Raw genomic sequence first — 22296 nt, 5'->3', positions numbered from 1 at the left:
CATGGAAATTGACATAGCTGGGATTTAAACCCTGGCCTTTCCAACTCCAAAGTTAAATGCAACCCTGCCTCCGGTCAAAGCAGTGTCTCAAAGCAGAGCCCTGGGGTGTGAGGCAGAACCGACTTCTTGCCGTGCAACTGATGCAGCTGTGAGGCTGTGGCAGCCCCCTACATCTGGATCTCAGGTCTCCAGTCTGACTTACAGTGATCATAACCCAGGGTTCCAGGGAGGAGAGAGGCAACTTATGAGAAAGCATTTTAAGATCATGGGTTTAATCAAATCAACAAATATTTATTGAACACAGTGCTGGGTGTCTTGGGAACTATAAAGATGAATAAGATATCGTCCCAGACATCAAGAAGCCTGCATTCCAGAAAAGGGTTTAATATAAGTATACAAATAGCTAAGTAGAAAAGTGTTAAGTTCCTGGATCAAGGCATTTTCATTTCCTCTACAAGTATGACATTTTTAAGACTGGAGATGAAAATTTTCCTACAGCACACATTAAATTGTTTTAAGAAAGAGGAGAGAGAACAAGGGAGTCAGTACATATTTTCATCTGTCTCCACATTAATACCTCCCCGGACCCAGTTCCTGGCGACTCAACCTGTTCTGGCTGTTCTGGCAAGAATAGTCTCCACAGATATATTTTTCACATAAAATCGTCCAAGTACACAAGCATTGATTATGCGCATTATGTAAAAAGATAATAGTGTTACTTTTACAGTGGGGGGAGTGCATCTCAGTCAGTGCATAACATCCTGTTCCAGATGACGGATGTCAAATTGACTGCAGAAGGTGATAGAAATGCTGACTTTTCCAACCAAATATTGCCTCTTCTCCAAGTGCACACTTCCCAAAGCTCCTACAAATCTTAGGTATTGATTCTGGGATGCCAACCACACCACTTTCCTGTTTCTCAGCCTGAAAAGGCAGTTAGCTCCCTTTGTCCCTGTTTCTTTCACCTTTTGAGGCTTCACTCTTATGTAAGTAGACATTGTATGAACTGAGGGGAATTTTTTATGTACTTAAAACATGTTATGGGTGTTTTCTTTTTTCTTGGTGAGGAAGATTGGCCCTGAGCTAACATCTGTTACCAACCCTCCTCTTTTTGCATGAGGAAGACTGGCCCTCAGCTAACAGCTGTGCCAATCCTCCTCTTATGTGGGTCACCACCACAGCATGGCTTGATGAGTGGTGTAGGTCTGCGCCCAGGATCCAAACCTGCGAACCTGGGCCGCTGAAGTAGAGTGCGCCAAACTTAACCACTACATCACTGGGCCAGGCCCGTATGGATATTTTTTAATTCATTCTCCATCACCATCATAAGAAGCAGGGATTGTCCCTTCAAGGTAACAAGTTAAAAAATGGAGAGACAAAAATGGTACAATGACTTGTCCACCCTCGTTTCAAGAATCCGTGGTGACAAGAAGGGGTTAAGGAAGACAGGCTTTTGCTTCCCAGGCTAATGCTTAAGTCAGTGGTTCATATTATTCATTTTTACATTAATAGTATCACCTTAACTTAGTTGGTCTTTCCATTTCTGTCCTTTTCTTCTATTCTGAAAACTTTGATTCTGTGTGCCCCCTGAGGTACTGTAGTATGGCAACAAGTCTAGGACTGTGGCTCTCACACTACTTTTAACAATAAAATTTTGTTTTTCAAGCTAAACCTTTTTGAAAGACCAAAAACAAATAAAACACACCAATATAGGGTTGTAAAGTGATAGTGAGGTGCCTCAGAGGTATCTCAGGGACTCCTTAACCTGGAGCCCAGAAGTGGACTCCAAGAATCTGTGAATTCCCTCAAGTTTTCTGCAATGTCAGGAGAAGCTGGGAAGAAAACCATACTTTTTGTCAGAGTCTCAAAGGACACATGATCCCTGAAAGGTCTAGGGCAGCTATCTTTCTGTTTGACATGAGACTCATGGTCATCCCACCTACTGGAATTTATTTGTGTGCTTCTGAATCAAACTCTAGTGATTTCATTGAGGTCCTAGTGGCTGTGCCACGCTTTTGCTTGTAAGTCGTAGAAGATCAGATTGAATAACCCAAGCATGGGCTTCTGTTAATATAATGGATAAGCATAATCAATAAGCCACCATATTACTGTGGGATCTCAAACACTTACCAAACCCTTCTGAATCAGCTTATTTCTCAACAAATTATAATGCCATTTATTTATTCATTTGCTCATTTATTCATTCATTTGTTTAAGATACATGGAGCACCTACTTTGTACCAGGGGTTGCAGCAGTGAATTAGACAAATATGGCTTCTGCCCTCAGGAAGCTTACAATCCAGTGAATTAATATACAGTTACATTCACTGATCATTCAATATATGCCATATGCTTCATTTGAAACATTGCATGCCTTATCTCATTGAATTTTGAGAGCAGTAAGGTAGGTAAACATTATTATCTTTACCTTATAGTTAAGGAAACAGTAGAGTAACTTGCCCAAGGTGGGTAATACCTTAGATCCAGGTCATCTTCCTCTAGAGTCTGCATTCATAACCAATGCTCTCCATTAAGAGTGTCTAAAAGTAATTATTAGAAAACCTTCTGAAAGATAGCCCACTGTGTCCATACCATTCAGCCATAAAACAACCTGGCTATCTGGAATACCTAACTAAATATTTCTAGTCCAAGAAACGGACCTTGTTTGTCTGGCTATCTTGGAAGATGCCTTTTTAAATGTTCAGCAGAAAAGGCAGGGACTCATCAGTCTCAAATATGGAACTTTATTTCTAAATGATGCAATTAAAATTAGAACAAGATACTTAATAGCAATTGTGGACGGTCACCCATAGCCATTAGATAGTATGGAAGGGCCGGCTGTAAATTCAACTAATAGGTTACCAGGAAACGCACCTTCAACAATCTCTATTTCATCTAAGGAAGCAAAAAAAAAAAAGTAGCATTAAAGTGATGATGACTTATTAATGACTTGAAATTGGGATTGTCTGGCTTTGTTTTGTGTCTGTGTTTATGTAGGGCTGTTGAGACAATAGAATAGATGCTGAGAAAATCAAAGGGATGGTCAATGGTAGAAACAAAAAGACTTCCCAAGAATAAGGAAACCAGGAGAATTTCACTAAAATGAAACCCCCTGAGCGTTTTGCATAGAGATTTGAGATCACCCCAGCTCCTCCCAGGACAGCTCTCCTGAAGCTCAGAGAGAAGGTGGGTTGTTCCACATGGAAGAAATGGATGAGATAAGTAACAGATATGCAAAATTACAGGAAGGATAGCCTTTCTGGCTTGAGTCTAGAAGGAAGAAATGTTAAAGTAAAAAGGGGGAAAATCAATACCTGACCGCTGACAAAAATGGATGCAGTTTGCCCATTGCTTCAGTGATGCCAAATGGGGAGCTAAGAAAACACACCGTTCTCTGATAAAGTCCGGATCCTCGCTAACGAGAATGCTTCGGAGCCTACTAGTCTTTAGCAGTTAAGTCGGCCAGATTCCAGCCATCTCCATAAGTTCATTCTCCAGCTTTTATTTGTCATAACTCATTCCTAAACACTGAAACTGTTACCCTTGAGGGTTTCATGTTCTTTTATGGATAAAGAAAGAGCTGCCATTGAGTCTTCACAAAAATTGCCCATGAAATCCTTGAGTCATCCTTGTTTTGATTTTGTTTTGTGTTTTTGTATTTCTTTTGGTAGGGATAGCATGAAATTTTCAATTTGCACAAGGATTTAATCAACAGTAAATGTTTTGAATCAGATTAAAACACAAATACTTTAAGAGCTGTGTATTTATTCTGTCCCGCTGAGTGCAGTCACTTTATCTTGCTTCTGAAGGGCAATGCAAACCCCTAGATGTTCTAATGAATTCCTTGCAACAGGCGGGTATGTTCCTGGTTAATAGTGATGAATGTTTATCTTAAAATCCTGGGTTGTTCCATGGAATTTGCCCCCTTCTCCTTGACACATCAAAAATGGGAAATCATCTATGAAACTGTTTTATCTGTCTGTGTTTTCAGGACAGCACATTTACATACTCACGAAGACAATCAATAGAAGCAAGCCCAGGTCTTCCAAGAATCCCTAATTACACGTCTAAGAATGCATAGGTATTCACATGTAGTACTTGTGTTTCTGCAGTGTTCCCCCCACCCTTTTGAGCTGACATGTGCTAAGACTCTTTGCAAGTGGTAAAATCAAGAGTATAACAGGCAAATGCACAATGAGTTGTTAAATGTGATGGCAAAATAAAAAAATTTTAAAGCTCCAGTCCGTATGATCAGTAAAAGAAAAAAAAAAAAAGACAGCCAGCAAACTGTCTATCATGTGATGAAATTTGACAGTTGGGATTATGGCTTTGATGGACCAGAACAGCTAATAGAAGAAGCTGACATTTTTGAAACCCTGCTAATTAAGGGTTCCTTCCTTAATATTAAAATAAAGTCTTTGTCTGGGTTTTATGGTTGGAGAATCAGGTGTTTTCATTAATATATGCCAGTCACTCTTAATAAGCTTGGAGGGCAGAGGAAGTTATTATTGAGTGACCTTCTACAAAATAAGCATGTTGCTAAGGGCTCTAACCCTGCCCCGTTCAGACTGATGAATCTCATTTCCAATGCAAAAGCTTCACAAGGAATCCAAGTATTCTCTGTGCAATCACAGAAAATAATCCTTGTGTCTCTTGTAATGTCCAGAATTGCCACTTACTGCACTACTACTGTACAATGAATATTACAATACATATTATTTTTCTAGCACAATTGTCTACATTTCTGAATTGCCCAGAATAGAAAAACTTATTGTGAAGACACTTGTATTGAAAAGTCAGCTCATTTTAATACTTTTCAAATAGTCATCTACTCTGTTCATGAATTATAATGCTCAGAATACATCTGACAATACTGGCTTTGAAAAGGAGATATGTCTATATTATTACATATTCATTTTCAAATAGATTTCAAACAGATTTTAAACCATTCATTGAAATTCATTGAAATGATAAATTCACAGTTGGATTTTGATTGACTCTTAATCCAATTTTACTTTTGATAAGTTTTCACCCCTCTCTTCCCACCCACCCCCAACCTTTCTCAACCAATATATTTTTTGTTCTTCTATTGGTTTTTAAAGCAAAACTGATGGGGTATGGTGAAACTTGAAGCTTTTGATAACTATAAGTAAGGCTTGTCAAATGAATTGGTAAATTTTGATAAATTCAGTAAAGCACCACACTGCATGTGACTTGTCTGGCTAATTTCCAATGTACAGTGCTTCTCTTATGGAAGTAGTGTTTATTATAAATAGCTGTTGGTTCACAACCTGGAGCAAAACTTTGAAAGAGTCTTTCACTTACTGGGCCATACTGCCATCTCTAGATGACATGGAAATGTGCAGATAGCCAAGGTGTTTGGTGTTGGGATAAATCACACATCTTGAGGTTTTGTGGTTGCCCAGCATTAATCAGCTGCTCCTTATCTTGAGTTCTTTCTTCCTGTCCTAGGAGGAGACGCTGGGTAACAGCTCTGTTGCTAGACACATGGTCAGGTAAAAAGACAACAAACCTACTAAAGTTTCTTTGGAGAAGGAAGGAGGTAGATTAAAAATTGCACAGTGCACCATGGGTTTTGTGCTCACCCATGGAAAACAGAAACCATCCATCATAAATTGAGTTGATTTCAGTATGCCAGATATGGGAACAAATGAGATGAGAGTCTTGGATCTGGGGCTTCAATATGTGGGACAAGAAGTTAGTTCAAAGTGTGGCATGATTTCAGCTTCAGGTCTATGGGAGAAAACTGTCTTTGAGATATAGACCTGAGAAGAAAAACAAGATACAACATTTCCTATAAATGATTGATTGAAGCCGTTTTTCAATATTTTAAAAGGAAAAAAGGGTTAATGAACACCAGCATAGATCCATCTCCTTAGGGCCCAAATCAATCACCTAGTGTTTATTGAGCCTCCACCTAATGCTTTCTCAATGTCCTAGGCTTAACCCAAGAGCAGTGTAGCACACCACGCTTGCCCTTATAACCTCCCGTGTAGTTAGAACCCTATGTGTCTTAGATTACTCCCATCTTTTCATCAAAGCCACCTGTCCTTTCTCATTCTCTTCTCTGAGTGAAACCAGCATAGGAATTGCCCTCCCCGATACTTTTGGTTTACAGCCACCTCTGGACTCATCCACACCAGAGCTACTCAAAGTGTGGATCATGGAATAGCAAGGTCAGATCATCCAGGAGCTTCTTAAAAATGTAAAATCTTGGGCCCTACCCCACATCTATGGAGCCAGAGTCCCTGGGAACCCATGACACTGTATTTTACAGAAATCCTCGAGGGATCTTGAGAAATTTGACAGGGAATGATCTATAATGCTCATATGACAAATGAGTCATACACTACATTATGCTGTCATATATTTTTATCATATCACTTAACTTTGTGTTTGTCTTATCACTCCAAATTGGATTGTAGGCTCCTTGAGGGCAGGTGCTGAGTTTTAACGTTTCTTTTTATCCCCAAAATCCAAATTCAGTGTCGTGCAGAGAGCAAATGATCAATAAATATTTGAGTAACTAAAGTCTTTTAATTATAGATTAAATCTAAAAATTCAGTCCTTTTATTCTAAAGACATATCCCTCTTTCTATTGTTTTGTTCTCTTACACTTCTTCCCTTTAATATCGTCTTCATGGTGTCCTCATACTTCATGGTCTTCTACTCCAGGGATTCTGTGTTTCCAGAGCAGCGCTGGCCAATAGAAATAAATTACAAACCACATGTGTAATTTTAAATTTTCTAGTAGCCACATTTAAAAAAGTAAAAACAAACAAGTGAGATTAATGTTAATAATATATTTATCTATCTAAAATATTATTTTAATGTGTAATCAACATAATATATAAGATATTTTGCATTCTTTTAATTTGTGTGCTAAGTCTGAAACCAGATGTTATTATTTTTTATTGCAGTAACATTGGTTTGTAACATTGTGTAAATTTCAGGCATGCATCATTATACTTCTATTTCTGCATTATTCACAATAGCCAAGACTTGGAAGCAACCTGATGTTATTTTACACTTATAGCATATTCTAATTCAGACTAACCGCATTCTAAGTGTTCAGTAGCCCCACATGGCTACCATATTGGACAGCAGGCTCAGAGAATATTCATGGATAAGCTGCAGGAGTGTCTGAAACCCCTGAAATATAAGCTAAATTATATGTGTGTTGTCACAGCATTTTTCTGGTAGACAGAACGTAGAATTTATCAGATTCCCAAAAGGGTTTATTCCCCCTACTACCATCAAACTCCCCACTAAACATCTTAAGAAACACAGCACTGCTTTCAGCCTGTGGAATGACTCATTTCTTTTGACTCATTTTCTCTACTTGCCAGTTCTATTTACATTCCCGATTCTAACAAAACTAACTCACAGTCTGTTATTAAACAGTTGTGAATTTAACTTATTCCTTTAAAATAGCACCTAGAGAGTGCTCAGGATGTTGACTTGCTTCATAGAAAATAACCTCAAACGCTACCACAGTTGGTAGTTACAACAGCCAAAATAAAATAGAAGTGTATCAGACCTTTTTATTATGGTAATTGACTAGGAATAAATTATACACTAGACCCATGGTGCCTACATGGCATTCAGGAAGTTCCCAAGATGTGCTAAAATATATCAACAGGGAGAGTTCTGAAAGGGTCAGTAATTGATCACAGCACAGAGAATTTTATTTCTCCTTGTTCTCTTCATTGGGTTATTAACTCCCAGATTAATTTCTTGGCGTGAGCTAACCACCCACCTTCTACAATGGCTAAAATATTTTTGTGCACCTTGTGATTTTCTTGGATGAGATTTTTCAAGATCTCTCACAGTGACGTGGAGGAGGAGAGCCAGTTGTTTCAAATATAGCAGCTCTAGCCTTGACATAAGGCTCCAAACTGAGACACCGAGAGGTCAGTTGAGCAAGATCTTCCTTTTGTTTTGCTTTCTCTTAAACATAAAGATCTCTTGAGATGTACAGCCAAATTATCTTTGTTAAACCTTTCTGGTTTTGTTATTTTTTTGTTTTTCTCTCAACAGCATCACTTAAACATTGTGACTTAGCTCCTGGTGAGGGCTGATGTTGCTATTCTTCCATCCTAGAGTAGCCCCCTTAAAAATAATCCGGGGGGCCAGCCCGGTGGCATAGCAGTTAAGTGCACGTGCTCCACTTCAGCGGCCCAAGGGTTCATAGGTTCGGATCCCGGGCACACACCGTTGCACCGCTTGTCAGGCCATGCTGTGGCAACGTCCCATATAAACTAGAGGAAGGTGGGCATAGATGTCAGCCCAGGGCCGATCTTCCTTAGCAAAAACAAGAGGACGATTGGCATTGATGTTAGCTCAGGGCTGATCTTCCTCACCAAAAAAAAAAAAAAAAAAAAAAAATCAGGAATGATTAATTGTATTATTCATGTGCATGAAACGTAGCCAAAGTTTGTCATATAAACCATGTTGTTTTACTGTGACTAGCATAAAATAAAATACCCTGTGTAACTTTCAAAAAACAAATAGAAAGTCAACCCCATAATTATTATTATTTTCCTTATCCATTTACCTTTCTTTAAAATAGAAGGGCTATTTAGAATCAGGGAAAATTTTAAATTTCAATCTTAACTTACAAGGATTTACTGCTTTTTCTTCTTCACATGACCAAAAGAGAGAGGAGGACAAAATTCACTATGAGAATAACAAAAACATTTAAACAAAAATTGGGATATATTGATACTGAAGTCTGGCTATGCATAACATGTGTCTCAATGTGTATCCAGATTTAAATGACAAATATTGAACCATATAAAATTTGAGGATAATGGATTAACTATGCCAATATCAAGTATTTTATGTTGATTGGTCTCTTACCACAAAGGTAATGAAGAAGCTTTGAAAGTGACATCTTACTATGCATTTGATCTTCAGAGAAGGGAGATTAACTTTTAAGATTGTTAATGCTTCTTTCTTGGCATCATTTCACTTTTTACTGTGATGTAACCTCCAATTGCGTCCTTTTTTTTGCTTCCCAGCACTGTGATGAATACTAAAAAGTTGGCCTTTCCTGCCCTACAGGCACTTTAAAACTTCAAAACTATAGGAACCTTGTAAAGCAAGGTTTTCAAATTTCTTGATTTAGTCATTTTCATAAATCCCTGGGCGCATCCCTGTGATGTCATGTCCCCTCAGCGTGACAGCATTCTCCAAGTTCTTCTTTTAACCAGTGTCTCTTAATGAAAGGAAAAGGATATTGACATATAAAACTATTCTAAAACCACTGCTTCCATAATATGGAGTGATGGAGAAGTACCTGAACCATGATTACAAGAAAAATGAAATACAGCGTATATTTCTTAAGCAGAAAAAAATGGGAGAGACTGCAAAGTCTGGATCTCTTTTATACGCAGGCTATTTCTAGAAGTATTTATACGTTCAATTGGAGTCTGAGTCTTTGTAATGACCCATCTAACGCTTTTGAATGTTTAGCAATCAGTGTTGATTATTACTTGATCAATTCAACTAGAGTCGTGCGTCGCTTAACGACGGGGATACATTCTGAGAAATGCATCCTTAGGCAATTTTCGTCATCGTGCGATCATAGCCTGTACTTAGACAAACCTAGATGGTACAGCCTACTACACACCTAGGCTATCTGGTACTAATGTTATGGGACCACCGTTGTATGTGTGCTCAGTCATGAACTGAAATGTCGTTATGCAACACGTAACTTTATTGGGAATAATAGGCATGAAGGCAGACATAGTGTTCCAAATAAGTGTGCTTAAGTTTGAATCAGTATCTGCAATTTGTTCTTTATTTCTTCTTTTGTTTCATTTCTCCAACAGCCTGCCTTTTCCTTTTTCCTCTCTGAGAACCAGGAAATCCACTGGAATTATCTTCTGACACTTCTCAATCAATGTTCAGAACTGGTTATGCAGTATTCTCTTTGGATACTGTGGTTGCAAATTCTCAAGTTGGGCACTCCAGGGGTTATAGAAAAGTATATTAAAAAAACAAAAAAAGTACTTGGCCTGACTGATTCCCAAAGGAGTCAAAATGTTTATTTCTGAAGATAAATAAACACATGATATGGTATCTTTTAGCTCAAATTCTTCTAAGGGAAGGCTTTGTTAACATCTGTAAGAAGAGTGGATTCGTTTTCTTATTTGATGACATTGAAGGGTTTTTCATTCTGCCTCATCGTTCTGATATAGAACCTTTCTTTCTTCTTGTTCTACTAATTTATACACGTATTTCTGTAACAGACCCAATGCTTTTATGCATTTTTCTTCAGATAAGTCAGCAAATACATAGAATGAGACAGAGCAGTAAAGAACATCAAGTTTCTGTCAAAACAGTTCATAAATATTCAGTAGAGTTCTGCAATACGTAGGAAGTTATGAAGATGGCATTAAGATACCAGTAAATCCAAAGAAAACCTGTGCTAATCAAGCTATCACATCTTATTATATTTTATTCTTTTATCACTTTATTATCCCTCAATAATATAAATGTGACCCACAAAAAACTACAAATCCTAACCTGCCATGGTGAGATAGAATTTCCAGCTTATCCTGGGTCAGGATTTTCTAACCAGCATGTCAGGGTCTCATAATAGATCTGAAAGTCTAACCTGGGAGTTAGGTTTCCAAACCACTTACCACTAACATAGTCCTCTGTTGGGCATGACCTTGTATCCTAACATTGCTGGCACCCCCTGTGGGAGGGGTGCCTGGCTGCAAAAGGACTCCAGAAAAGAGCTTAACCAATAGCACCCCCTGTCCTCTCAGTAATCTCAGTGCCCTCAAGAAATCTAGAAAAAACCAACCAAACAAACAAAAAATATCTTACAAAAGGTTTAGAAAATTCTACCTTAAATGGCAGGTTTTGAATGACCTTTTTTAAGGGATACAAATGAACTTTGTATTCTTCGTAAGACTGAAATATGTTTAAAGAAAGAAATAGGTTTTATGATCTTTCTTTACCAAAGTATCTCCTTAAGGTGTTCCAACATGGAGATGACTAGCTGCCTGTTCCTCTGTTTGTGCCAAACCCTCTCCATCAAAGGAGCACTGAATTCAGTGATGTGAACTGTTAGTACATCACTGTAGTTAAAAAGTATTTGCTCACTCCAGGCGGCCAGGCAAAGGCTATTGACATGCTGGCTTGATGTATGAAAAGACAAATTAGTCCTCCCTCCTATCTACCAGCAGGGTACAATGACCTGACATGGAAAAGTCAACTCAAACCGCTGTATAATATATTTACATTTTTTTTTCTAGGAAACTTCGGAGTTACCAAATCAGCTGTGTCTAGTGTGCAAATTACATGCCAGCTAGCAGATGTGAAATAAATTTGAGGATGGCCGTGTGGTTTGGCTTGACTATGCAGGATGCACTAGTGGCCACGGTTCATCCCGGAGGAATCTTTGGTAGCGTTGAGCGGGGAAAGCCAGAGAGAAAGGAGCTGAAACAAAATGCTGTTTCTGGATATGTCTGCTTCTTACTCATTGCTTATCTCCTGCACCTTGTATGTGCTCAGCTGTTCTCTAATACACTAAGCAATGTGAGAGAGGAATGTCTCTTTTAGGACACTCAGCCAGAGTAAAGGTGACTGAATGAGCAAGGATGGACACAGTGATGCTTACTCTTCCTTCTTGTGCTAGGAAAACAATTCAGAGTCCCATGGGTCTGTTTCTTGAGTTTAATAAACAGAACATGTTTGTTTTTTGGGTTTTTTTTACCACCGTATAAAGTAACTGAGTTTCCTATAAAATGAAGAGGTTCTCACATTTGCCTTATGATGCTATTTGCACTAATCAGAACACAATATTGGGGGGGGGAGGCTATACCTTTCCATTATGTAGGTCATAATTAAGGATTAAAGATAGAACCAATAATCAATATAAAATGAAATTTCTCTAAATTGCTACTGTTGGTGATTTGAAGGGATATTTAAGAAATAATTGTTATGAAACTATGTGAAAATTCAGATAATGAACTAACCAACTAACTACAGTTTTGTCATAGACTGGGGAAAAAAGCAATTGTGAAAGATGGCCATATTATCTTAAAGAGTTCCTTAAAACTACTCTTTCCCAGCATTTATACAGCCCTATCCTCAGTTAAACTCAGTTGGCTTCTATAGAAGAAGATATAGGTCTCAACACATATGGCAAACACTTATTGGGGATGAATATATTATGATGCTATATTGTAACTCATTTTACGGAGTAAATAATCTTATAATAATAATGCCATAAATAATATAAAAGAACCAACCTAAACTTGTCCAAATCAAGCACAGATAAAGCAAAAAATTTTTTTTCAGGCCTAGATAGCCATCTTTTGTTCCTTCAGCAAAAATTTGTGATAGACCTACTATGTACAAGACACTAGTCCTAGTTCTCAGTGGGCAAAAATTTGGAAGAGTTGGTAACTGGGGATTTGAGGGTAGCTAATTAACTATAGTCATCTGGGACCAGAGCTCTATTTATTTTTCCTACTTCAAGTTAACATGAAGTAATGTCTGCCCATCAAGTAAAAGATCCCCAGTCTTGGTTTTTTAGTCTATTTTGAGGCACAGAATTTAGTGGCAGGTGAGTCCTGAGTCTGTCTTACCTCGTCAGTCTTCATAAGAGAAAAAACAAATCAGACAAGAGTGTCATGAGGAAAGTGGTGAACTGAGTATTAGCCACTTGGGCTCACAGCCCTGCTTCTGCCCCTGAACACCTGGGTAAACTTGAACAAGCATTTAACTTCTCAGAACGTGTGAAGTTTTTACCTATTAAGAAAGAGAGTCTTAATGGATGGTTTTTAAGGTTTCTTCCAGCTCTAAAATCTAAATTAAGTGAAATGAGAACAGTATGAGAAATGTTGAAAATGATAGATAAATGTTGAGATGTGATGCTGATGCTGATGCTGCTGTTGGCGACTCAAGGTCCGTGTGTAAGTAGACCTAGTCTACCCCCATGTCTATTTTAGTTTAATACACCTGCTTTAGTGCCTTCTTTTGTCCCAAGAGTCCAATGGTAAAGCATCCTTCGCCCAGGGGATTACAGGCTGCCTGCCCCCAGCCTCCTCCCTCTGTGGTGCTCAGTGTTCTCTCCTGAACAAAGTGAAGCTGGAGGATAGAGGAACTCAGAGGTCTCTGCTCAGCCTTTCTGACTGCAAATGCACTACCCAAGAAGTGGTAGGTTGAGTCAAGCAGACTTTGAACCAAATATTGGCCTTTTCTGGTACTCAGGTTCCTCTTCTATAAAATCAGGATAATCAGACCAGTTCAAAAGACTGTTGTGAGGACTAATCAAAGAAAAGTATGCAAAGTACTTGTACAGAGTGGTAGGTAGCTGCTAATATTGTTGTAGTTGAGGCTTAAAGCATGTGTCACTTCTGCTGCACCCCTTGCAGATCAAAGTGATGCCCCAAAGTGACCACGGGAACCCTAAGAACTCCTCACCAAAGTTCCACAGGAACATACCTGCCTGTGTGTCATCCATGCTTATCCAGCAAGCAGCAGCAACAACAGCAGGCATTTTCTAGTGCTTATTTCTCACCAAGTGATTTCCTCTGCATGGTTTCATTGGATTTTCAAAATTAGGCTGTGAGGCAGGGAGAGCAAGTCTGGTTTTCATCCCAGCTCTCAGGCCACTGCCTTGCACCTGCCCATGGAGTGGCACTCCAGGGAGTGCCATCCACATAGAATGCAATGTGAGTGGAGCCCCTGCCGAAGTCCTGCAGAGCAGCAGTACTGCCGCTTTCAGAATAGGAAACTGAAGCCCGGAGAGGTTAAATGAATTATCCAAGGTCACACAGCAGAGGAGGGAAAGATTTTGATCTCCAAGTCAGGTTATGACTCCAAGTATTTTGTGCTTTCCCCTACACCATGCGACCTTGACTACAGTACATCCATGAAGTCTATGATAGGGTCAAATTCTCAGTGCCCACCTCTCTATCCAGTATCAGGCTTTGGGGTATCTTAGTGGAGGCGCCCATGAGGTCACTGGAGGAGAAAGTCCTCACTGTGCCATAGTGTGACATGGTACATGGTGACTCAGCCTTATTCTACATGTGGTGTACTCAGGACATGATTTGTGGAAGGGAAGTGCCTGCATGTCCAAGCAAATCAGGCTGAGGAGACAGCGGCCTCCTCCTCCTCTGTACCCTAAGACTGGCTCACATGAATATTCAAGAACAAGCACCCCTAAAAAATTATTACATCTCCCACCTGTGTTGTCATCTTATCATGATCTGTGGTCTGTGCCAAAAGGTACGTTGCCATATTAAAGAAACACTTGGAGTTTAGGAAAGTGACATGTTTATTAAAGTGCTACAATTGGACTCCCTGCAAAATGAGAGTGACTTCCTCATAGTCACTAATCCCCAAACAAAATAACCATCAAGAAATATTAAAACACACATTTTATTAGTTTCATTTAATTTCTTAATTGCTCAAAGTCAGTTTACCCATTTATTGCTGTGTGAAATGCTTAGAGGCAAGGCGCACATTAAAGGGATTATTTCCATGTAATCCCTCCCTCCCAGAGGGTAGGAACTGATCACTTATGAATCCTGATTTACGCTCTGTAACAATATCAAATGGAGGAAATTGGTATTGTAAAATGATAGAGTTGGTAGCTGGGTAATACAGGGGGAGAGTGTAATTTCATAGCGAAGAGAAAGTACCTCATTTTCAGTAGAAGTTATGAGAGCCTTTTTCGGGAATAGCTATTAACCAAACTGAATTTTGCCTCCCATTTTTCTGGCTATACCTCTGTTAATTGATAGATGTTGAAGATGTGTAGGCTGTTAAGATTTTAATCAAATGGCGTCTGGGAGTAGATGTGATCATCTTACCAGGACTCGGAGTTCTGGGGATAGTAATTGCTCTGGGTGTTACTCGCTCTGTGACAGCTCGCCTACCGCCAGCCTTCCTTCTGGAAGAGGCTGTGCAGGCACTCGGGTGGAATCTGGAGGGGTGCTGCAAATTACATAAGAAAGGGAGATGAGGTAGGAAGGGGGTCCAGGTAAATATCCACCAAGAAACTTGTGACGGTCTGAACTTCTGGCAATTTCCGTGGTACATGCTAGCTGGCCTGAGACCATTAAACTGCAGAGAACTGAGAACCCCATTAGTGACCCAGGAAAGAGCTTTTTCTTGTTCTATTCCTGACCCATCTCTCCCTGTCGTAGTACCTGTAACCCAACTACCTTGTTTTAGGAGCGTTGTTACTATCCTTGGAAGGAAGGAAGAGTTATGGCATCAAAAGAGTACAGAGATAAAGCCAGTCCTTACCAGAACTTCTGTCCCCTCGGACAGCACCCTACCCCAACAGGGGCCACGCCTGATGCATTGAAATGGGCAGTGCCTCCATTGCAGGCTGACCCTCTTCTGATACTTGAGATTTATTCTCTACCTTTAAAGTCAGCCTAATACAAAGAGTATACAAAATAAAACATTTTTTTAAAAGCCCTCAAGGAGAGTTGAACTATGTATTTTATTAGATTGAAGGCAAAACAAGCTGATACCAGCAGAAAAAAAAAAAAAAGGGCTGCTTCAGACCCCAGCTGACCTCTTTTGCATGGAAAATTCTCCATATGATTACAGAGCTAATGAGTAATATTTAATGAAAACATTATGCCTTTGCATATATTTGTAAGCAGTACTTCTTCCATTTAAATTTACATAGAAATAAGCTGATATGTATACATACCCATCTTGGAAATCTGTGTATTTTAAGGAAAATACTCATCCGCTATCTCTGGCTGTTTCTGTACAATGCCCAAACTTCTCAATAAGAAAACTGTAGAACTCAGTCAATCATCCAGTTGACACCAAACATGCAAGTATCTGATGATGCGTGGATAAAACAGCTGAAAGCCAGGCAGACTCATTCACATTTCACAGAATGTTTTGACTTTATGCAAACAACAGTGTATGAGAAAAAACTGGGGTAAACAATTGCTAAATAAATACATGTGAAAAAAAAAAATCATTCAACTTCAAGAACCCCTAAGCATTTGAGGATGAAGACAGAACCAGGATCGTTTCCGGGGCTGTGTATATTTTTTTTCTGCTCAGAACTTGAATCACAGTGGTGCTGAATTTGAAAAAGGAAAAGCCTGTGACACCTTTCTCTCCCACCCTTTCTCTTCTCCTCTAGGTGGAGCTGACAGGCAGCAGCGTCTTTGACTATGTCCACCCCGGGGACCACGTGGAGATGGCGGAGCAGCTGGGCATGAAGCTCCCGCCCGGGCGGGGGCTCCTCTCGCAGGGCACCGCTGAGGATGGAGCCAGCTCAGCATCTTCCTCCTCCCAGTCGGAGACGCCCGAGCCAGGTGGGAATTGCAATCCCAACGTGTGGGTTGGTGAGCAGGACCTTTGCCAATGATTGCACTCAAGTCGCCAGTGTGAAGAGACTATAAATAGGTTTAATTGTATTTAACAATGCCATGCAGCTTTCTGTCCTGTGCGGTAATTACATAAGGATGAGATTTGAAAATAAGGAGACGTTTTAATAAGTATAATCCAGACATCTAATTTCAGTTGAACAATACACATGGAAGGTACTAGTTCCTATAGTTTCCCTTTCAAATTACTGGAGGGAAAAGGTTCAGGTTTGGAAAGCCCTACCCCTTTCATTGTTACCATGACTAAATGTAATGCATTTATTTATTATTCAGCAAAATCTATGGACTTTTTGAATATTAGCTTGTGGAGAATTAAAAGTATTAGAGACTTGCAGAAATCTTGGTTTCTTTTTTTTTTTTTTTAAGCATCAGAAGGTACTTGAAAGATGTGAACAGATAAATTAAGGCTAAAAAGAAAACAGAAATGGCTACATTTTAAACTGCCTTTCCACCCTCAGTATTTAATTAGATCAATTGTATAGAGGAATGAACAGAGGTGACATTCCTCATTGGGATTCCTTCCAGGACTCTTATAGACTTTGCATTCAGAATGTTCCCATTTTCATTGTGTTGTACTGATGATAATTTAAGTATTAGGGGAAAATCCATTTATAAATTAAACAAAATGACTTGATATCCATCAGTCCCCTAGTTCATCAAGCTGTTCAAACACGGGGAAGATTGGCTGGTCGGCCTGGGTCTTCCGAGAGCGCTGGTAATTAGATCTGCGAAGGATTTATTCTGTGCTGATTGGGGCTTTAAATTAATTGAAGTTCCACATTTGTGGTTTTGTCCTTTTTGTACTTTTTTAGAGGAGATATTTCATATTCTTGTGTGGTGGAGTGCTTGGCCAAGCAGCAGTGGTTTAAATGTTAATTTTTCTCATGAGAAGTTTAAGATTTTTAATGAATCAAGGCCTGATTTGAAGTGCAAAGTTTTATTTGCTTACTTGGGAAATTATTTTTGCACTCTTTAAAGATGCTTGTACTTTACTTGATAATGTTGTTTTAAAACAGATTTGCAACACAAAAGCATTTTTTAGAAAGAAAACTGGAAAAAGCTATTTTAAGATTAATATTAAAATAACTCTACATACTTCCAAGAAAATACTTTAATTTGACCTGTTTAGAAATAAGCATGGTGTGTTTGCTCACACAGAAGGGAAAAAACATTCACTTCTTTTGGAGATATTTTAATTCCATCTAGAGCCAATCCATGTTTCCTCATTTAAGTTAACTGCAGCTTCTAGGCATTATTCTGTAGCATTGGTGAGCATCCATCTCCAGTGAGCCCCGTGCATGAGTAAAGAGAGTATTTCAGGCTACTCTTTACCATTTAAAAGTGAAAATAATTTCGTTCAGGGGAGGGGGGAGTCAAGTATTCTTATATAATATCTCACCGACTTTACTGAATAGATATGTCACTGAGATCACTGGAACTGCTTTTTAGGCACTAGAATGTTCATATCTGGTCATATTTGAGAAGCAGCACGTGAACATAGTTTTCTACTCTTTCATTCTGGAGTTGGATTGGGGAGCCTGGGTTGCTCATGTCTCTTAAACACTCAGTGTGTAAGAATTCAAGTTTATAAATTCTTACACACTGGAATTTGTAATTCCAGTGGAATTACCTGGAATTACCAGGTAATTAAGGCCTGGAAAAGTGAAATTTGTTTACCTGAATCACAGACTCTCAAGTTGAGAAGGATCTTCAACGATCCTGTAATCCAACCTCCAACCTATGCAGCCATCCCTCTACAGCAAAACCTACAGATAACCTTTCATTCTCTGCTGGAACCTGCCCCCGATAGGGAGCTCACCAGCTTTCAAGGCTGCCCACTCCACTGGTAAGCAGCTCTAATAGAAAGTTATTCCTAATGTGGAGCCAAAATCTACTTTGCTGCAACTTCTCCCCACTGATCCAAGATCTGTCCTCTGGAACCACATTTCAGATTTACTCCTTCCTCCCCATCATAGTCTCTCAAATATGTGAAGTCAGATATTCCAAATTCTCCCTTCCTCCTGCCTTCCTTCTCCTTTCCAGGTTGAAGAGCTCTAATTCCACAATGGTTGTTCAATGGCATGTTCCTAAGACCCTCACCACTCTAATCACCCTCCCACTGGCTGTCCTTCAGTTTGATGGTGACCCTCTAAAACTATGGTTCTGAGAACTGGGTGCAGCCCTCTAGATGTATTCTGACTAGTACAAAGCAGAGGGACTGTGAGCTTTCTCAGTTGAGGCTACCATTCTTCTGTTAATGCAGCGTAAGGTTGAATTTGGTCCTCTTGGTACCCAGACTACGCTGTTTGTTCATATTGAGCTTGATGTCTCCCCAAACACCTGTTAAGGATGACTTGTCACTTGGAAGAGACTTGGGGAGAAAAAAAATCCATGGCCTGTAAACCAGTTCTGCTAAGATATCCTAAGCTAGAATCAAAATCAAACTAGTTTAAGACTGAATATAAGAATTATGATAAATCCCAATAAGAATTATGACAAATCCCATGCCTTCTGTGAAGCACCAATATGCATGAAACAGCTCTAGGTACACTGTTAGAACTCAGTTCTCACTTAGCATCCTTTAATTCTGCATAGTAGGAGAATAACATATCTTCTTTAACTGTTACCATCCTTCTCTCCTTTAAAGTTACTCTGTCATTTAACAATGAAGTGTGATTGAAAATTTACTTGAGTTTCTTTCCCCTGTCTCCCAGCCTTCCTTGAGCCATCCTAACTAGTAAAATTAAAAACTCTTTCTACCGTCCTTAACAACTTGGGCTCATGAGTGACAGCTGCGTAAGAAGGGTTTCTCTTCCTTGATGGTGAGTGTATCTCGTACCACTGGAGAATGTTAAACTGTCTTTGCCCTAAGAGTCTGTAGTGTGGGTATTTTCAGTCTTCGGCTTAAAAAGACAATTAGATTGACTGCTCAAATACTGAAAAGCAGTGTGTAGGGTGCTACCTTTAACTAAATATCTTCACTAATGCAGATCATTACTCCAAGGGAATTACTTTACAAGTTCATGTCAGGCAGTACATCCCAAAGCTGCTTATGTTTCTTAAAAGCTGAAAGAATTTTAACAAGATTTCCTAATTCTTAATAACATGAAGGAACATTTTTGAAGACTGTTGTTCATTGCATCATAATCTTTTAAACTCTGATAAAAGACAGATTCTTTTTTAAATAGTAGTATAATTTGGTTGGAAAAGGGATATCAATATGAGGTGATTATGAAAATGAAGGGTCTAGTAGGTATGGAGTTTTTCAGAAGCACTGATGTGTTCAGTGTAGCATTACTAAGTGACTGCACTCTAAATAACATTTGGCATTACAATAAAAGGAAATAAGTGAGTCAACCAGCATAAGAGGCAGTGACACTGTGCCTTCATAGGAATTCTGTTTCTTTGAACTGCCAGCCCTGTGCCTGTCTTGTCTTGAACCAGTCTCGAGATAATGAGAAAAAAAAATCTGTTGACTGGACAGCAAATCCCCCCAAATATTTTATGTGTATGCACATTTATTAATAGTTCAGTAAATGTGATATTTCTTTTGGAAAAATCTCAAGGCAGGCATAAGAAAAATAAATGGGTGGCCTTGTTTAAAAAGTTCTCAAGTTCTAGAGCTCGTATTTAGGGGTTGATCCAAATGTTTGGGGAGAGATCGCTCTGTGCTGTCCTGCAGGTTTCTGCAGTGTGGGGAGCAGAGACCCTCCGGAACATGAGGTGTGGATGGTTCATTTTCTTTTTGTAATCCACTTGTATCTTTTTATTACTCTTAATGATTCTGTAATCTTGGGATTACGAGTGCTATCCTCTTTTTTTGAATAAATTTCAGTGTCACATCTTTTAAATGCTTAATAAACAGAAAAGCAGCTCTTTCAAGAAATCCTGGAGGAACTTGAAGAAATCTCCTATTTTGAAAACAAAGAGTAATATTCCTTAGGTTAGGTCATCAAACTGTTCTGTTTTACTTGCTCCTTCTTATTATTAAAACAGCTTGATTTTTTCCAATTATAAAATTCATGCTCATTGTGAAAGATTCAGAAAATGAAGAAAACAAAGAAGAAAGACTAACCAACATCCCACTACCCAAAAATAACCACTGTTCCTATGTATACAATAGATATCCTTCTAGATTTCATTTCTGTATACATGTATACGTATATAGGCATGTAGTGTGTTTTTTTGTTTGTTTGTTTGACTAAAATAAGACCATACCATACCTGCTTCTGGTACCCTGCTTTTTCACTTAACCTCACGGGCAACTTTCCCTGTTATGTTTCTCACTTTAACATAAAATTTCCTTTCTGTCTCTGGTGGTTTGTTTGCCACTAGCTAACAATCAGCTCCCAGCTGTAGGACCACTGTCAGGAGTAACATATGGTCCTACTTTGGAGAGAATTCAGCCAGGACAAGAGGGTCTTGCAGCGTGTTGAATGGGTGCGAGCTCATAGAGGGCGAAATCAATACTGCACCAGGATTTAGACAATTTAGCTAACTGTATGAGACAGTAGTTTTGGTGAAGAATAACTACAGCAGCATAATTAACCACTGGTTGTCAAAAATACAGGTTATTGTGTTTTGTCTGAAGTTTCAGGCAGATCGAGGCTGTTATGGGGGGTTACGATGATCATTCTAATCATATGATCTTTATGCTATTATGCCTAATCTGTGTCTTGAATATTTTAAAGGCAAGCAAAATGGAAGCATGGGAGTCCTTGCCTGTGTGGAAATAATCTGCATTTTTCTACTTACGCCTCTGTGCTGTGGTACATTTGATCAGCTCCTGATTCTACAGGAACTCAATTCCTCTGAATTTATTAGATGATTTTCATAATAAGTAATATAATTAGAGGAATAAACGTTTACGAATAACAATAAAGAATGTAAAAATTTACCTGAGGATCAGATCAATATTTTATCTCAAAAACTACTTAGGTATGAGAGACACTTGTACTTTTAGGGGTGAATTATTTACTAGAGTATAAGGTTGGGAGGGGTCTTTGATTTTTCCTTTTTTCTTTTTTTGTATTGGTTCAAGTTTCCTATCAATGAACTGAATTGAGAAGTCAGGCAAGGGAAACCATCTTAGTCACCCCACATCCAACCTCAGTCCCCAGACAATGTGACTGTATCTACAGCACTTTCTGCTGTACTGCAAATGTCAAACAGAAGGTGTAATGGATTTAATATTAGCGCTGGCCAAGGTGTTGAGGGAGCTGTTAATAATGTCACTCCAGTTATTGATCTGAAGCCTTTAAAAATCAAAGAAAAGTGAGAGATCCTCTACTGGGGAAAGGCATACAGTGACTGGTTTTTATTGCCAATATATTTCTACATATAGAGTGGCAACTTTCTGGAATTATGTTATCACCATTAATCTCTGTGAGATTTTTGGAGCCATTATATGGTAAGATAATATCATGGAGACCGCTCCGCATGTTAATGCTAAAGGATCAGGCCAAGTTCTTTTAGAAATAAATAGAGCTTGATAATGTGTGTGGTGACTACACCATTCATACAAGTTGTCAAATGATTGGAGGATTATTAGGACTAGATTTATTCGTGACGACAATGTTGGATCTACCAGAAGTGTAAAATACAAACTATATGGTCACTAGGATGAGCTGTACTCCACATCTGCCTTTCTAAACTCTGCGTACAAACCACGTAGTGACTCCCTTAAGATAGAAATGAATTTTGTTCTTACAGTTGGTGTACCTTTTCAGGAAACTGCTAATCCTTCAATCTGAATGGCAGTTTGTGTGCAATGAAATTCCTGCTTTCCATAGTCTCCAACTAATAAATGAAATTAAAATGTATAATTTATGTTGAATGTTTATCAAACTGTAAACACACATTTAGTTCCTTTCCA

The 22296-nt window shown here is 38.9% G+C and overlaps 1 protein-coding gene across 1 annotated transcript in view; it reads left to right on the top strand.

Moving 5' to 3' along the window:
* Positions 1-22296, top strand: part of NPAS3 (neuronal PAS domain protein 3) — an 827327-nt gene that overhangs the window by 678787 nt on the left and 126244 nt on the right. Inside the window, exon 5 of the mRNA XM_087422742.1 lies at positions 16175-16349. Within this exon, the coding sequence (XP_087278868.1) occupies positions 16175-16349 (175 nt within the window). The remainder of the gene's footprint in view (positions 1-16174; positions 16350-22296) is intronic.

Source organism: Ceratotherium simum, chromosome 3, assembly GCF_057802395.1.
Source record: "Ceratotherium simum simum isolate JZ-2026a chromosome 3, ASM5780239v1, whole genome shotgun sequence".
NCBI lineage: Eukaryota > Metazoa > Chordata > Mammalia > Perissodactyla > Rhinocerotidae > Ceratotherium > Ceratotherium simum.
This window is presented reverse-complemented; position numbering and strand designations above follow the sequence as displayed.